Source organism: Watersipora subatra, chromosome 1 (genome assembly GCF_963576615.1).
Source record: "Watersipora subatra chromosome 1, tzWatSuba1.1, whole genome shotgun sequence".
Taxonomy (NCBI): domain Eukaryota; kingdom Metazoa; phylum Bryozoa; class Gymnolaemata; order Cheilostomatida; family Watersiporidae; genus Watersipora; species Watersipora subatra.
In genome coordinates, this window is record NC_088708.1 from 14727668 (window position 1) to 14742534 (window position 14867).

The 14867-nt window shown below is 34.6% G+C and overlaps 1 protein-coding gene across 1 annotated transcript; it reads right to left on the reverse strand.

The window, feature by feature from the left end:
* Positions 1-942: 942 nt before the first annotated feature.
* On the reverse strand, positions 943-9730 carry LOC137400446 (RB-associated KRAB zinc finger protein-like). The gene is made up of 6 exons (XM_068086774.1): positions 9527-9730; positions 3162-4650; positions 2318-2408; positions 1892-2040; positions 1653-1736; positions 943-1477 (listed from the first exon to the last, which is right to left on the reverse strand). The coding sequence occupies exons 2-6, from the start codon at positions 4642-4644 to the stop codon at positions 1290-1292; spliced, it is 1995 nt and encodes a 664-aa protein (XP_067942875.1). The 5' UTR covers positions 4645-4650; positions 9527-9730; the 3' UTR covers positions 943-1289.
* Between the last annotated feature and the right edge of the window lie 5137 nt (positions 9731-14867).

The following is a 14867-nucleotide window of genomic DNA, read 5'->3' on the forward strand; positions in this document are numbered from 1 at the left end:
TTGCAGAAAATTTGATCTCAGAACCTCCCATTTGCCAGGCAAACATCTTACCAATTACACTATGGGAGATTGATGGATTCATTGGGCGATATATATAATGATCTGGGTGAAAATACGCATACCGTTCTCAGTTATGGTGCAACCTATTTTCTGCTTGATCTCACGGCTCTTTTTAGTAAGTTTACTAGCTTGCCCAAATAAGCCTTTGGCAATGTGCCAGGCTAATGGCATGTGGCATGCTACTTCATTAACTGTCACTGTTTATAAGCTGATTTTTAATACCCACACAACGCCGGACATTCCGCTAGTAACTTATAAACAGTGGCAGGTTATGTAGTTACCATTGGTTAAGTTTCTTAACCCCATAAACTTGAGTAACTTTAGCTAGTGACTTGAGCTAATATTTTAATATTTACTATAATAAGAGCCGTGTCTGTCCAAAGCCATCTAAGAGTGTTAGGAAAAAAGATTGCACCTCACAAGAATCGAACCCATAAATTAGGATGCACAGATGTGAAGCCAAGTGCACCCAACAAGTACATTACTGTTACCTGATGAGTGAGGTTGAGGTGTTATTGCTTCTATATGTATATATAAATGAGAATATTTATTGTTATGAAGACACTGTTGTGTAAGTCTAGTGGCAGGCCTAGATTTCATGTATGTATGTCGTAGTCTACCCAAATCTTTAATGTTTGCAGTTAAATTTCAACATGGTTAGCTTTGAGTGCTATCATTTTTAAGATTGTGTAACTGGCATCGCAGCATTACAAATACTTTTTGTTGTGAAATTACAAACAAAACTTGAATACACCATACAGATTGGATGTTATGAACAACGCAGCAATATTTATTAAACATTCATAGTCCGTTACGATAATCATACAAAGCAACAACGAATAATTTTTACATATAGTATTGCGTAGCTTAACAATTATGCAATTATTACTCGCATTTCTTATATTTGATTAACATATAAACCATCTCGCTGTGCAAGAATTAATACTTGCAATAGTTAAATGACAAATGTGTGAAAATGTGTGTATCAAATATATATAACTTCGCACAAAACATAATCGTCTGCGAATGAATGCAGATTTAATATGGAATCATTGGCACATAATAATCTGACGCACTAACATATAATACATCTGTAGCGTGTGGTGTGTCTCATCAACAACACCATAATAAATTGACAAATACATGTAGTAGTACAAACTATCATCATTGTACGATAAAAGTGAGAATTCGTGAAGATGAGTTTGTACATTCTTATCCCTAGCACTTGGCTACACCGCGTCTGGTATATTTGTAGCTTCTACATGTATGCTCTCGATGTGCACAGTCTCACTCTCACGACTGTTGTGATCTTTGGCTTTCTCCTTTAAAATGTGTGTCTTAGACTTGCAGTGTCGGTTGAGGTCTGAATGTGTTACTGATGCATAGTTACACAGCTCACAAAGAAACTGTTTTTTACCTGAAAGCATTAACCCTTGTCGTGTAAAGAAAGAAAAATGCTCTGTACACACGAGATCACAATCCCTGTTAATAATTACAATTTTGAGTCACACAAGCCAGTAGTACGAGTTAATACCTCATGCTTAAGAACTGTTCAGTGTGAAGCAAGTAAATGTTGAGAGAGTAGATCTTACCAGCATGACGCATTACATGAACCTTCAGCTGTGGTCCAGTTTTGGCTTTGTAATTGCATTGGCTGCAGCTGTATGGCCTGATGTCTACAAGAGGTAAAATATGTTACTCAAGCATTCTCATATTTCTTTTTCATATTATATTGGATACAATAAAACTTTTATTTTATATTGAAGAAACATTTGTAATAATGCCGCTTACATCACAACTAGTTAAACAAAATAAAGTTGCTTAGTCTCACCAGCATGGAAATCCAAGTGTCGTTGCATGGCAAATTTGCTTTTGAAGGTCTTGCCACAGAGATAGCATTTGAAAACTTTCATCCCCTTTGCATTTATGATTGGATTGAGAGATTGCGTTTGACCTTTCTCGCTAACACTTAGCGCCAGCCTATAACATATAATGCTTCTGTAGCGTGTCAGCCATCACTAGTATGAATTTTCTTAAGTTTCAAGCAAAATTCTACTTTTCTTATAATCCTCTCAACTCTTCAATTTATCATACAAAACTATAAAACTACATATGGCACATCCGTAGATATACAACAGATTGTTTATGTATGACTTCTATGACAGCAAACAGCATATAACCATTGTGGCTTGATAGTATTATCTAGCTGATGCTTGGATGATATGAGGAAACTGGCAATCAGTATATAAGCTATCACCTAGATGAATTACTACCGAGGTACATAGTTCCTGGCTTGGATTCTTCTGCCTTCGGAATGGATGCAGGACCGTCATTTGCCATCTGAGTATCTGCTCAACAAGAAGTCATCATGACCAATCTTACGCAATAGAATTTGAACGATTTAGTATGATTTTTCTTAGCAAATGCTAAAGCACCATAGGATAGTTAAGAAGAACATTATCGCCATTGCGAACATAAGGAACAATTATTACAATTTACTGTAGTGTGAAGGATAACTTGACATCCTATTATTATATCGCCTGGGTTAGTTAGAGAGGCATAGTACCTCTGTAGACTACCTGACTTTTGTTTGCTGCTATGCCTTTTATGTAAAATAACTTTATATATTTAAAGTATATATTGATAAAGTATATGTTGTTATGTTGGCTGTAGTAAATGTAGGCAAATATAGTCTGGGACATCTATGAAATACTGTTCAATAAACCATTATTATTGTTCAGAATATTTAAAGAATTTGGTAAAAAGGTGCAAAGTTGCTAGACCCAATGATAAGAAGGCTATCAAAAAAGCATACTTCCATTATTAGGACAAATATGATTGTTGATTCCTCTTGAAAAATAGTTTCGCAACCAATCAGCAAAAATTTACAATTATGGCAAATTACTTCACATGAAAACAATAAAAATTATGGTCCCCTGTATTAACAGAAAACAAGCTTTCCAAATTAGCTATCTAAGAGATTGGAATTTTCACAACCTTCCTTGGTATAACTAGCTTCCTTTGTATATAACTAACTGAAGTTTTTCCATCTTTAATGTTAGCAAATTAGGTAAGCACGGCATGCACATATCTGAACTTACGTTTATCATCTCGTGGAACTGATGGGTACGATGAATTATATGTAACGCAAGCAGAATCAGCTGAAGATCGGCTGTAGCTAGAGCAGCCGCTGCTAAACGATGCTATGCTTGCTGGATACACAGAAGTGTGACTACTGGCAACACTGTAGTTATACGGACAATCAGCCTGGCTTGTCTGCCTGGAAACTACTGGATTAGATGACTGGGGAGCAGCTTGTGACACTGGCATCGGGTCAGATTTAAAGTCATTGGAATGGGTAGGCACAGAAGTGGAGTAAGCTGCTTCATCCACAGCATTTCCAAGTGCTGTTCCAGACTGTGGGTTAGCTGACTGTGAAGAATAGGCGTACCCAGACCTGTCTCGTAACTGAGTCGTATTTGCATATTTTATGTGAATTTCATCGCTATCAGAGGTACCATTAGGACTGGTAGATTTAGACTGTTGTTCACGACTAGATGTGCTATCACTACTGTTATGGAACCTGGCCATGTGATTACGTAAGTTGCGCCACTCAGCAAAGCCTTTGCCACATAAATCACAATGACAAGCCTTTTCTCCAGTGTGGCTTCTTAAATGTCTTCGAAGATAAAAGCTACCAAAAAATGTTTTCTTGCAAAAATTACATTTCAACATCTTTTTTATTTTCTTTCGTCGAGATTTGTTATGTAGCATTTGAACTGTTCGCTTCGCTATGTCTTGTTTAACAGAAAGATTTAGAGCTAAGTCACAGCTACCATTGTGAGCTCCATCAGGCGGTCGATTGTTCCGATAACGGCCGTCCATCATTTGGTTAAAAGCCTGTCTAGCCGTCGAGCAGGCATTTTTATGACGCTCAAATTCTCTTTTGCTGCTATGAAACTGCTGACAAACAAAACAATAGTGAAATTCAGCATGGCTACTGTTAACATGATTCAGGACATCGGGCAAGTTGTTAGAAAACATGTTGCACATATTGCACTTGTAGAGCATTGTATTAGAGTATGTAATGTCGGTTGTACTCTGTAGCTGGCCCTGCATCATCACTATCAGTGGTACAGCTTGACCGAGCATCATACACATCTGCTGCTGGTCTGGCGGAGACGGTGTAAAGCTCTGTGAACTATTGGAACCACCAGAGAAAGATAATGGTGAGTTGGATGAACATGAAGGCGGAGTTGTCGACTCTCCTTGATTTGAAGCTTTCTCATTGCTTCCGTTACCCGATGAGCCAGCCATGCTACCACTGCCAAAGTTGCCAGAGTCTGATCCCTGCTTAGGATGTCGGTTAAGAAGATACCTGTACTTAAGCTTGTGCTTTTTGAACATGTTAACATGTCGACGCCTTGATCTTTTCTCTTTGTGGTTCATTATTGAACATCTGCTAGAGGATGAATGAGAAATACTACTGTTACTTGATGGTTGAGGCAGTGGCTTCTTACAGTCTAGCCTTAGATCTAATCCTTCCTCATTTGCATTGTTAGGGGAACTAGCTTCACCTTCCATGTTTAACTAGAAAATAAAGAAACTATATAAGCAATGCGATAACACCCTACTAAATTCCAGGCAAGAATTGTTTCATAATTCATTCAATATTCTCATTTATAACTGAAATTGATGTTGAAGTTTTGTAATGACCATTTCGTGTATTGAAAAAACATTTGCATATTTCATTATACAATTTAATAATTAAACAATGTTATCCCAATTCTACACTTTTATTTCAGTTGTTTGTTAATTTTTGTATAGCAATGGTAATAGTGACTGCAACAGCTGTTTAATTGCTTGTTAATACACAATATACATTCGTTTGTATGCAATAGTTGATATGCTAAAATTAAAAAATGTTTTTAACATTTGACAGCACCGTCGCAACTCGATCAATCTAATTTTAAAAAGCTAAAAATACACTTAAACTTATGCCCCCTTGCTTATAGAGATGACAACCCTTATACCTTGCTTATAAAGATGGCAACACCCTTATACCTTGTGTCCGGCAATTTGTGTGAAATTTGACGCCTGTATATAGTCAACAAATTTAAGCTATGCTATCGGCTTATCACCAAAGATGCGATTTCCATTTGAAATGAGTCATTATTGAAACGATAGACGGTGGTATGTTTTCTACAGTTGGTTGTATAACATAAATAGTTTCCAATTGAAAATACATGTAGCAGTTATTTTTTGATAGAAAATTAAATTTAATACAAACATGTACGTTATGTATATCAATACATACAATGTATTAAAAAGCTGAGAGATAAGGCTTTAAAAGAACGATAAAAAATTAGCTCTTCACATAGAATTTAAACCCGAAGCAACTATGACACTTAATTGCTTAGCCAAATCCAGAAAAGGTTATTTATCCTATTCGCCGAAACACAAATTACTGGATTTAGTGTATTCATCTATTCCACAGGCCATTTAGTATAATCGGACACCATGATAAATTCACCATCATTATCACCATTATCATTATCATTACCACCATCATCCGGACACCATCATATTTGGTATAATGGTGTTCTATAAAATACTTTCAGAAGACACTAAACTAGGAAATTTACCCAACATTTTATTTGGCACATCGAGCCATTTGAGATGGTCAAACCTGAGGCCATGAATTTCTTGACATGAGCAAATACATTGTTTTTTTATTAAATTCAGCAGTATCCAAAATAAAATCGGAAAAAATAGTGTGAAAGGGCAATGTTGATACTGGAAGTATCAAAAGAGCAAGTCGGTTTATGATCAAAATGTGACATAATATTAACTATTTTGAACATGTTTACAACCTGCTATTTCTGTAACAGATTTAGTTCAGAAGTGTAGTTTTATTTTTACATAATCTATTGTTATAATATTTTAATACATAAAGATTAAGGCTGCAGATAGCAATTCTTTAGGTGATTCAATTACTTATTATTTGCATGATGTAAATAACATTATGGATCGATATAAAATGCACGGCCTACAATGATTGAAATTACAGCTACTCAGCACTGTGAAATATATTACGATATAGCTTTCTTCACTTTCTACAAGGTGACTGCCGAACATACAACTGCTTTTTGTTAATAAACAGTTTTCTCACTGACTAACGACTAACGACACACGGACATGTCCAACACCATTAAATACATATTGATTTTCATTTGACATTCTCAGGTGCAACAGAGAATGTTTGTTTGTACTACATTCATAAATTAGCTGTTGTTTATGCCATGCAAGAAAATTAGAATGTTTACTTTTGTAAATCGTTCTCACAGTTGACCCACTTCAACAGATTACGATTTTTTACTCAAATATAAAAGTGTGATATAGCAAAGAACTCCATTCTGACTGATAATTTGCAGATCAACCACTGGTAAAAAAATTCACATTAAAAGGTTTGTGTTTGCAAATCCAGTCAAGGACAGAACATACCAAACAAACAAGAAAAATGTGAGCAAAGTAGTTTAATTTAATAAAAATGTAGTTTAATTTTAATTTGAGTAGAAATTTAAAATAAAACTTAACCACGGTCACACTTAACACTTAACAATTAACACTTAACACTTAAAACATGCAGTGACTTTAACCCACGGCCGGTCCATTAACCATAATAAAGACAACAATAAACCATGAAAAATATTTTCAAGTTCTAGATTTGACCTACACCTTGACCTACAAACCAAAGAAGAGTCAAGAAGAGCACCTGATGTTAAATGTTTTTTTGTGGCTGTTCCTTCCTCGCTACCCCAATAGGATGTTAAAAGGTTAAAGAAGTATGAAAGACTGAACTAGATGGATCTGGCAGGAAGCGATATCGCTAATTAAGTTTTTGTTGTGCCAGCATAAAGTTCTTTTGTAAGCTTTGTATTACGCTAAAAATATTATCATTTCTATACCTTGCCTCACCACCAAGCGTGACCGCTATTTGAGACCGACATCATACAATCTCTCTGCGAATGATAACGTATCATGCGTGCGTCCTGCATAGCAACTCAGCCATGCGCAGGCTTAGCAAATGCGCCGATGACTGCACGTGCAAATGCACTCATGCATACACAGCGCACGCCTATTATTTATGAACTGGAGCTTGCATAAAGTTACACAGCAATCACATGATGGGAACATTGCACTGTAAAAACTATTTATAAAATAGGACAAATAGCAATTTACTACTGAATGGAAGGTGTCAGAGAAGAATAATTGAAGATGCAATCCAAATCAGACAGCAAATTAGTGTTTTGCTACATAAATACGTTGTGACACAAATAAACATGAAAGTGAATTAATGACGTAAGACCTGCGTTTGAGACAGTTAAAAATGTTATGTTTATTTTAATGCCGCACTGAGCACACGACTTGTTACAGAACTACAATCATGGAGTGAACTTATTGGGATGCGCCTAAATATACCCATCATATAAACTTTTGTGAATATACATGAGGCTGAACAAGTTCTTGTGATCATAGGCTGGTTTTGTGTTGTCAAATTGTAGATATTAATCACATGAGCTATACATTGAAAACAAGGATTGAAATACCTTATTTTTAGGTGATTTAAAATATGACAAAGGTTACATACAAAATATAAAAAATATACAATTTAATATACAATATAATTCATGTATTATATTTCATTAAAATTAATTCTGGATTTAATGTATATTCTCATTTTTGTGAGCTGCTGATCCAAGGCAAACTTCACAGTTCTCTGAACTGAACCTAGCTTACTAAATTCCTAACTTTAAAGAAAGGTACAGAGTTATACGCTCAGAAATTGTTGTGATATTTAAATATACAGCAATAAAATTATTTGTAAAAAATCATTTTGTAATTTGTTTACAAAACAGTTTTGTAAACTATGCTTTGGTCATCAAAACTTAACAGTAACGAAAATTATGTAAGGATATTTATTAAAAGGATAGTATGAATAACAAACTGTGATCGAATAAAAGTGCTAAAAATAAAATGTTTCAGTGCATTTGTGTATTCGCAAATTTTTGTGACCAAGGTAATATTTTTTTCCTAAAACTGTTTTTCTTTTGACTTTAACACTTGCGCTGAGTATATAGTTGTTTGTTATCGATAATAACTGCTTACCAACACTTTTATTTAAATATACTGTTATATGCATGACCAAAAACCAAAACTAATACTTTTTTCATAACATATACTTTAATATTTTTTACAAAAATTTAGATTATTGCCAACAAAGTGTCTTTAGAGAAGTTAACACTCGATTAACTCTGTATATTCTTACCAAACTTTAATATTTTTAAATAGGAAAACAAGAGCCAGCGCTAATTTGTATTTAGCTTACTTCTGCTATTCTACTGCCTATCCAGAACAATGATAAGTAGTAAAATTAGTCAGGCAAATAAAGTGTTAGCAGCACACACATACATGTAGCTATCTAAAAATAGTGCATCTCCAAAGCTAATTGTTTTAGATATTGTTTTCAAGTTTTAATTTTCAAGATCAGGCTTAATTTTTCCTTTATTCGGAAGGACTTATAAAGAATCTGTGGCAATAAAAATGGAAAACAGCAGTTTTGGTGTTTTTGATGAATGTTTCTTTTGCCAAAAGCTGAATGGTGCGTCCGTGTTCGATCAAATTGTTTGTTATGCGTTTAGGCAACTTAAACTGTCCAACTGTCCATAGGTGGAATTCGGTACTTTGATTTTTAGAACCACATAAAACAATTATAGTTTATTATCGGCAACAACTGTTTATAAGTGCGCAAGTTTTTAGCCACAAGTTTTCCTGTTTTTATAAAATTTATACAATAAATACGAGTGTGATCTCTCGTGCACTAAAAATCGAAACGGTAGGATATACCCTATCGTAAGATTTGAGAGTATTGAAAGGTATGCTCTAACCACTGATGAGCCAGACATAATATAAGCCATAACAATGTTGCCTAGGCATGTCTAAGTGCCAAGCAAACTGTACTATGTAGTACGCTTGTGGATACAGGCTATCTGTCAGCGTGAGCAGCATTTGTCAGTCAGAGAGAACTCATGACCCATGAGATTATTTCATTTTTGTTGAATAACTGCTACCACACTCAATTGACTTTACTGCATATGCATACACACCTAACAGCTTCATTCCTTTGAAGCCATGATAGTCATGATACACAAATGCAAATGTTTATAAGCCTATGTAAAGCTGCAATTTTACAACTGACGTCATAGTTAGTAATATTTTTGCTCAATTCTGTGCAGTATACATTTTTAAAATTTATCACCAAAGCTCTGTTTGTTTGTTTTGAATAATGTTAACGAAATACACATGTATCCTTCAAATATAAAGATACTTTGAACTGATTTCAGAATAAGCAGCGATATCAACTAGTTTTAAAGGTTCTGATCAAATTATGTACAGCCTAACTTACCGGTAAGTCGTTAATCCAAAGATAGTAAAAGAAGCATATGATCAGGTAGGAAATAGTTGTGATGCGATCATCTTAAGTATCCAATGTACGAGTGACAGAAATGGTAGAATGAAGAATAATATGTGATTAAAAGCAACGCAGCTTATATTTGATTGAAGCAAACAAGTAGTAGATAGTAGTTGCAGTAAGCAGCTGTATAAAACAATGATGCTACCACCATGCTAACCTGTGCACTATGATTATATTGCCCTATTACAACGACTGTTGTACTAGCATTGTGCCTGATTAAGCGTCACATTATCAGTAAGAGCAACGTGCAAAGGCTGCACGTGCTGTGCGTGAAGTTATCCATTATTCGTTTGTTACTGCCTACTGGAGCTTGGTGATTTTAGAGAATCTTGCGCCATAACAATACAGACACAGCAGATTTTTTGCCGATTTAAGTCTACCACATTTCACATGTAGTGTTGTATAACTTAGTTCTGTAGATGCGTGTCATAAGCTGGTCAGATGACTGCTAACAAATCAACCATAGTAAAGGGAGCCAACTTCTCCTATGATATGAAATTTATGTAGGGAATTATGACAATGATTGACTGGCTATCATTTTATCATAACAGCATGCTGAACTGTAGATTTGATGACCGTTCATAGTGAATTATAATTTTTATTTCTCGGAGAAATGATGTAAACCTTTAGCTCTTAGCATAATAATCCTTCATACCAGCAGTGTTTCATTTTGGTAAAGCGAGTGTCAGTACACAAATATCAATAGAAATAGAGAATTGGCAGAAAGCAGTCACTACACTTACTCAATCTAAAAAATCTGACCCGCACACCTGAAAGCCTACACCTGATATATGTTGAGGTAGATGTCTTACTTTATTTATATCAAACATTTTTGCTTATTAAAATATGTAGTCAAACTGCAAAAAACATATTCTAACCAGTTTTGTATATAAAGACATACCTCTACATGCGTGCTTAGTGCGTTTTGTCGGTGTACTTGCGTATCAAGGCAATAATTCCTATATGAAATAACTAAGTACAAATTATTAATGTTACCATACCAGAAAAACCACTTAAAACAGGATATTCCGGTGGAAAAACGTGCTTTTAATTGTTGTAATTCAGAAGCTACGGTAACAAAGTAACAAATACCTACATAATTACATAATTATTATGATCTGCAATAAAATGTAACATCATAATGTACACTACTTTATGGAGTATTTACTTTCGAGATTGACGTTGTGGATAACAACAGTCTGAGAGAGACTTGATTGCAACGCATTCGGTTGACTAAACTTTTGTGACCCTGTGTAACAGAAACTTTGACAATGTAACATTATGTAACAAATGTAACATTATACTATGTATACTACTGTCAGTCTTCACTATCGAGACAGACGTACTGACTAACAGCGGTCTGAGAGGCACTTGACAGCAATGTATTCGGTACACTAAAATTTTGAGACGGTATGTAACAGAAACTTTAAATTTGGCTTAAATAAATTTTTGCTCACTAAACACACATTTAAAGCTAATTTCTAGTCTTTTACTAAACTTACTTTAATTTTCTCGTCCTACTTTTTCATTATCTGTTTGAGGTTTGGTGCTTTTTGCCTATAACTTTTAGCTAACCTTTTAAAAACTTTTTTCAAACTGATTCGAGGAGAGAGACCCATGCTGTTTTCGAAAGTGACCTCTCACATACTAGGCCATATAGTGGCATTGAAAACCGGCTCATATGCTTGTATCTCAAATATTACTCATATGTCAAGGAAAAAAATTGCTCGAAAGTCTGTTCGCATCTCGAGTTTCTCTCATGTGGGAGCACTCGGATGTAGAGGTATGACTGTAGTTGAATTGTCTGAAATTCAAGTTATGCAAAATGAGACATTTTGTAAGACAGAAGCAAATGTAATGTTTTTCCAGAATTAAAGCTAACTGGTAAATGAAAGCGAACGAAAAAGAGTCTCAAATTTCCTACCAAATTAAGCTAATTGAAATGTTTTTATTGCACCTATTGACTTAGAATTACCGTAAAACCTGTATTTGAACGCAACATTTATTTGAACGCCACCTCTATGTGAGCGCCACTATGGAAGAAGATATGAACAATAGGGCCGCCCTTTAATAGAACGCCACTTCTATTTGACCGCCACTTCTATTTCACCAATCCTATTTGACATTCTTAAAGGTTGACTTGCAACAAAATTCAGATTACAGTTATTTGGTACCAAAAGGTTCACCATGGCCTAGGCCTACTCTCCTGTGTTGTATGTGTAAACATGTGAAAATTTGATTACAAGCTCTTAAAAGCTCAAAAACGAACAGCTAATCGCAGCCTTCACGAAAATGCCGTAGGTTGGAATGCCTTTCAAAACGGCTGAAATGTGACGTAGTTGAACACGATGCGCTTCTGTTTACACTTGATTGCATCAAGAACAATTAATTCATTCGTTTTTTCTGTTCGTATCGAAGTCCATTTTCAACTCCAAGTCTTTAAGCTTTTTTGTTAAAAACTTTGATTGCAACGCCAATGAAATAACTAGTAACTGTATCAGGCTAATAGTAGTTCCTTTTTTAACGCAGTCTTGATACTTCGATATATGTGGAAAAAGGTTCTCGCATTTACGATGGAAAATGTGCTACTACATATTTTGAGGCTAACATTTTAATTATGCGCGGTTTCTCAGTATTCGTGCTAGAAGTTTCTATTCAAAATGGAATCACTTAAAAAGTTTTGTTCAGCTAAAAAATCGTTTAGACGCTAATACCAGCTAGCTCAGCTGTGCAGAAGAGGAGTGGAGATCGGAAGACACTATGCAAAGTATTGAACGGCCAGAAGAACATAAAATGGTTTCAAACGAAGGCAACAATCAGAACGAAACTGGCCGAGTAAACAATGCTAATATTTTTGTCTTAAAAATGTTAATATTTGTTTTAAAATGTTAATGTTTGTTGTTGCATGTATTGTAATTAAGGTTTGTTTATGTCACTTGTTTTTAAATATACATTTGTAGCATTTGATAAATTATTATAAAACTTATAAATTTGCATATTTATAGCATATTATTTGATAGCATGATTGCGGTTATCTGAACTCAACTTACAATGGACTACAACTATCAACTACAATGCTCGTAACTCCTGTTCTATTGGGCATAAAAAGCCATGAGTACAATAAGCTTTTATGCAACCTCGCTAAGTATAGTTAAAAAAATGTACCTTCAAATTTAAAATTAAATAAAAAACTTGAAAGCTCCAACAAATGGCAACGCAGGTTGTAAGATCATTGTTGGTTAATTGCAGGCAATAGCTGTCAACTGGTAGACATGTATCAGACTCCTCATGCATCTTTATTTAAAAGATCTACAACAAGTTGAGTTAAGCTGGCAAGTTTCTTGATTCCAAAAGTGTTCATGTCACACCGCCCGAAGGAGAGTGCAAAATATGAGCGACATTCGATTCACCCGTGAAAGGGTTAAATTTATCTTCTCAACGTCCAGACGAGGTGTTTGAAAAATAAATCGCCACACCTTATTTGAACGTCACCTCTAATAAAGCGTCACTCTAGGGAAAGAGTTGAAAAATAAAGCGCCATTGCGTTCAAATAAAGGCTTTACAGTACATGCTGACATATGAAACCTGTACTATTTGTGGCAGTGCTGATATGGTAATGAAATAGATATAGGTGAATGCTCAAAAGTGCTATACATTATTTGAATAACAATATCATTTACACTTTTGTTATTTATGACAAAAATACATTGGCTCTGAAACCATGCACACGAGGAGAGGATAGCATAAAATATCATGTTTTATTGTACTTTAGGCTATGCTGACATTCTTATACAAAAAACCTTTTATAGATTTTCAGAAACAAGACAAAGGTAAGTCTGATTTCGATAAATGTTATAGATAGATCTACATTGAGTGCTGCTTGGATTTACAGAATTTCTGATGCTATCATAAACACATCACTGTCAATTCAGGTGTATCTCTGTTAATGAAACATTTCATAGTATCTTGGCTCAGATGAAGAAGAATTTGAGAATTTTTATGATGCTGGGCCAGTAAGCTTTCTATCGCTTAACATTAAACCGCATTAAAAAAGCAAACACCTCTTAAAATTAATAGTCTATATTGATAGCAGTTTTAATAAAAGTTAGAAAAATAAACACCAAGTCACAATATGGGAGAAGTAAACTGTCCATGAGATTCATGTAAGATCTTCCAAAAACATTCATGAAAAACTGGTAGAGGGAGTGTGAAAGTGAGAGCGTAAAAACAGTCCTGCCTGAAACGATTTAAAAACTAGTTTTGTATATTTGCAGCCTGCCTTTTGTAAATTTTTTATGTCATAGTTAACAGAAATATAAAGTTTTAAAAACCATACTTCGGAAAAGCAGATCACTTCAATATATGATGAAATACACTCATCAAGCAACCTCAATTCACCAAAAACACTTGCTCAGACATGAAAAATTAAAAATAAAACTAGATATAAAAATTGCATCTCTGGTCCAAGTCAATTGCAACAGCTTAAATATTTGCCAAAAATAGAAGTAAACCTCAAAAGACACCAAGAAAAGAGTAGAGAACAGTGCACTTGACCAGCTTTACACAATTGATCAAATGCGTGACATAGAGCAGTTTCTGCATTTAGTCTTGAACAATCAGCAAAGCTCCAGCACCAGGTTTGTGTCATCTTGATACAACATGCTGTCTTACAATTTTGTTGTATAGTCTAATAATAGACTGTTTACTCGCCACCTTCTGAACTATCTTTTAAACCATTTATACAAAACATCCCCTGGATAGAGCTAATATAGCAATATGTAATGCGGGTGAAATGCTATCATGTGAATGTTTAGATTCTAAAGAGAGTGAGAACTAAACGAAATACAAAATTCTGAGATGAGTGATAATCTGTATTGACAATATTATCTCTACAAAGCTGTTGTTACAAAAATCATGTTATTAAAGTACTTTTATGAGCTTGAAGTGTAGCTTCAAATGAGGCTGCCAATTGTTTTAAGCTTTTCAACAACCAAATACTTTAATTAGTTAACACAACTATATATATATATATTAAAATTTATCATAAGTAGAACTACAACCGTAGATCTACAGCCTGATCTACAGTTGAGACCTACAGCCGGATGACTGCGCAAGCACGAAACTGCCAAGGACTAACCAAGATAAGTATTATATCTAATTCTCTAATTTATATATATAAGTAGAGAAGTAGAATATATATATATATATTTAATATTATTTATATACACTAGCTGAATGCCCGGCATTGCCAAGGTAACAAAAAATCTTTGAA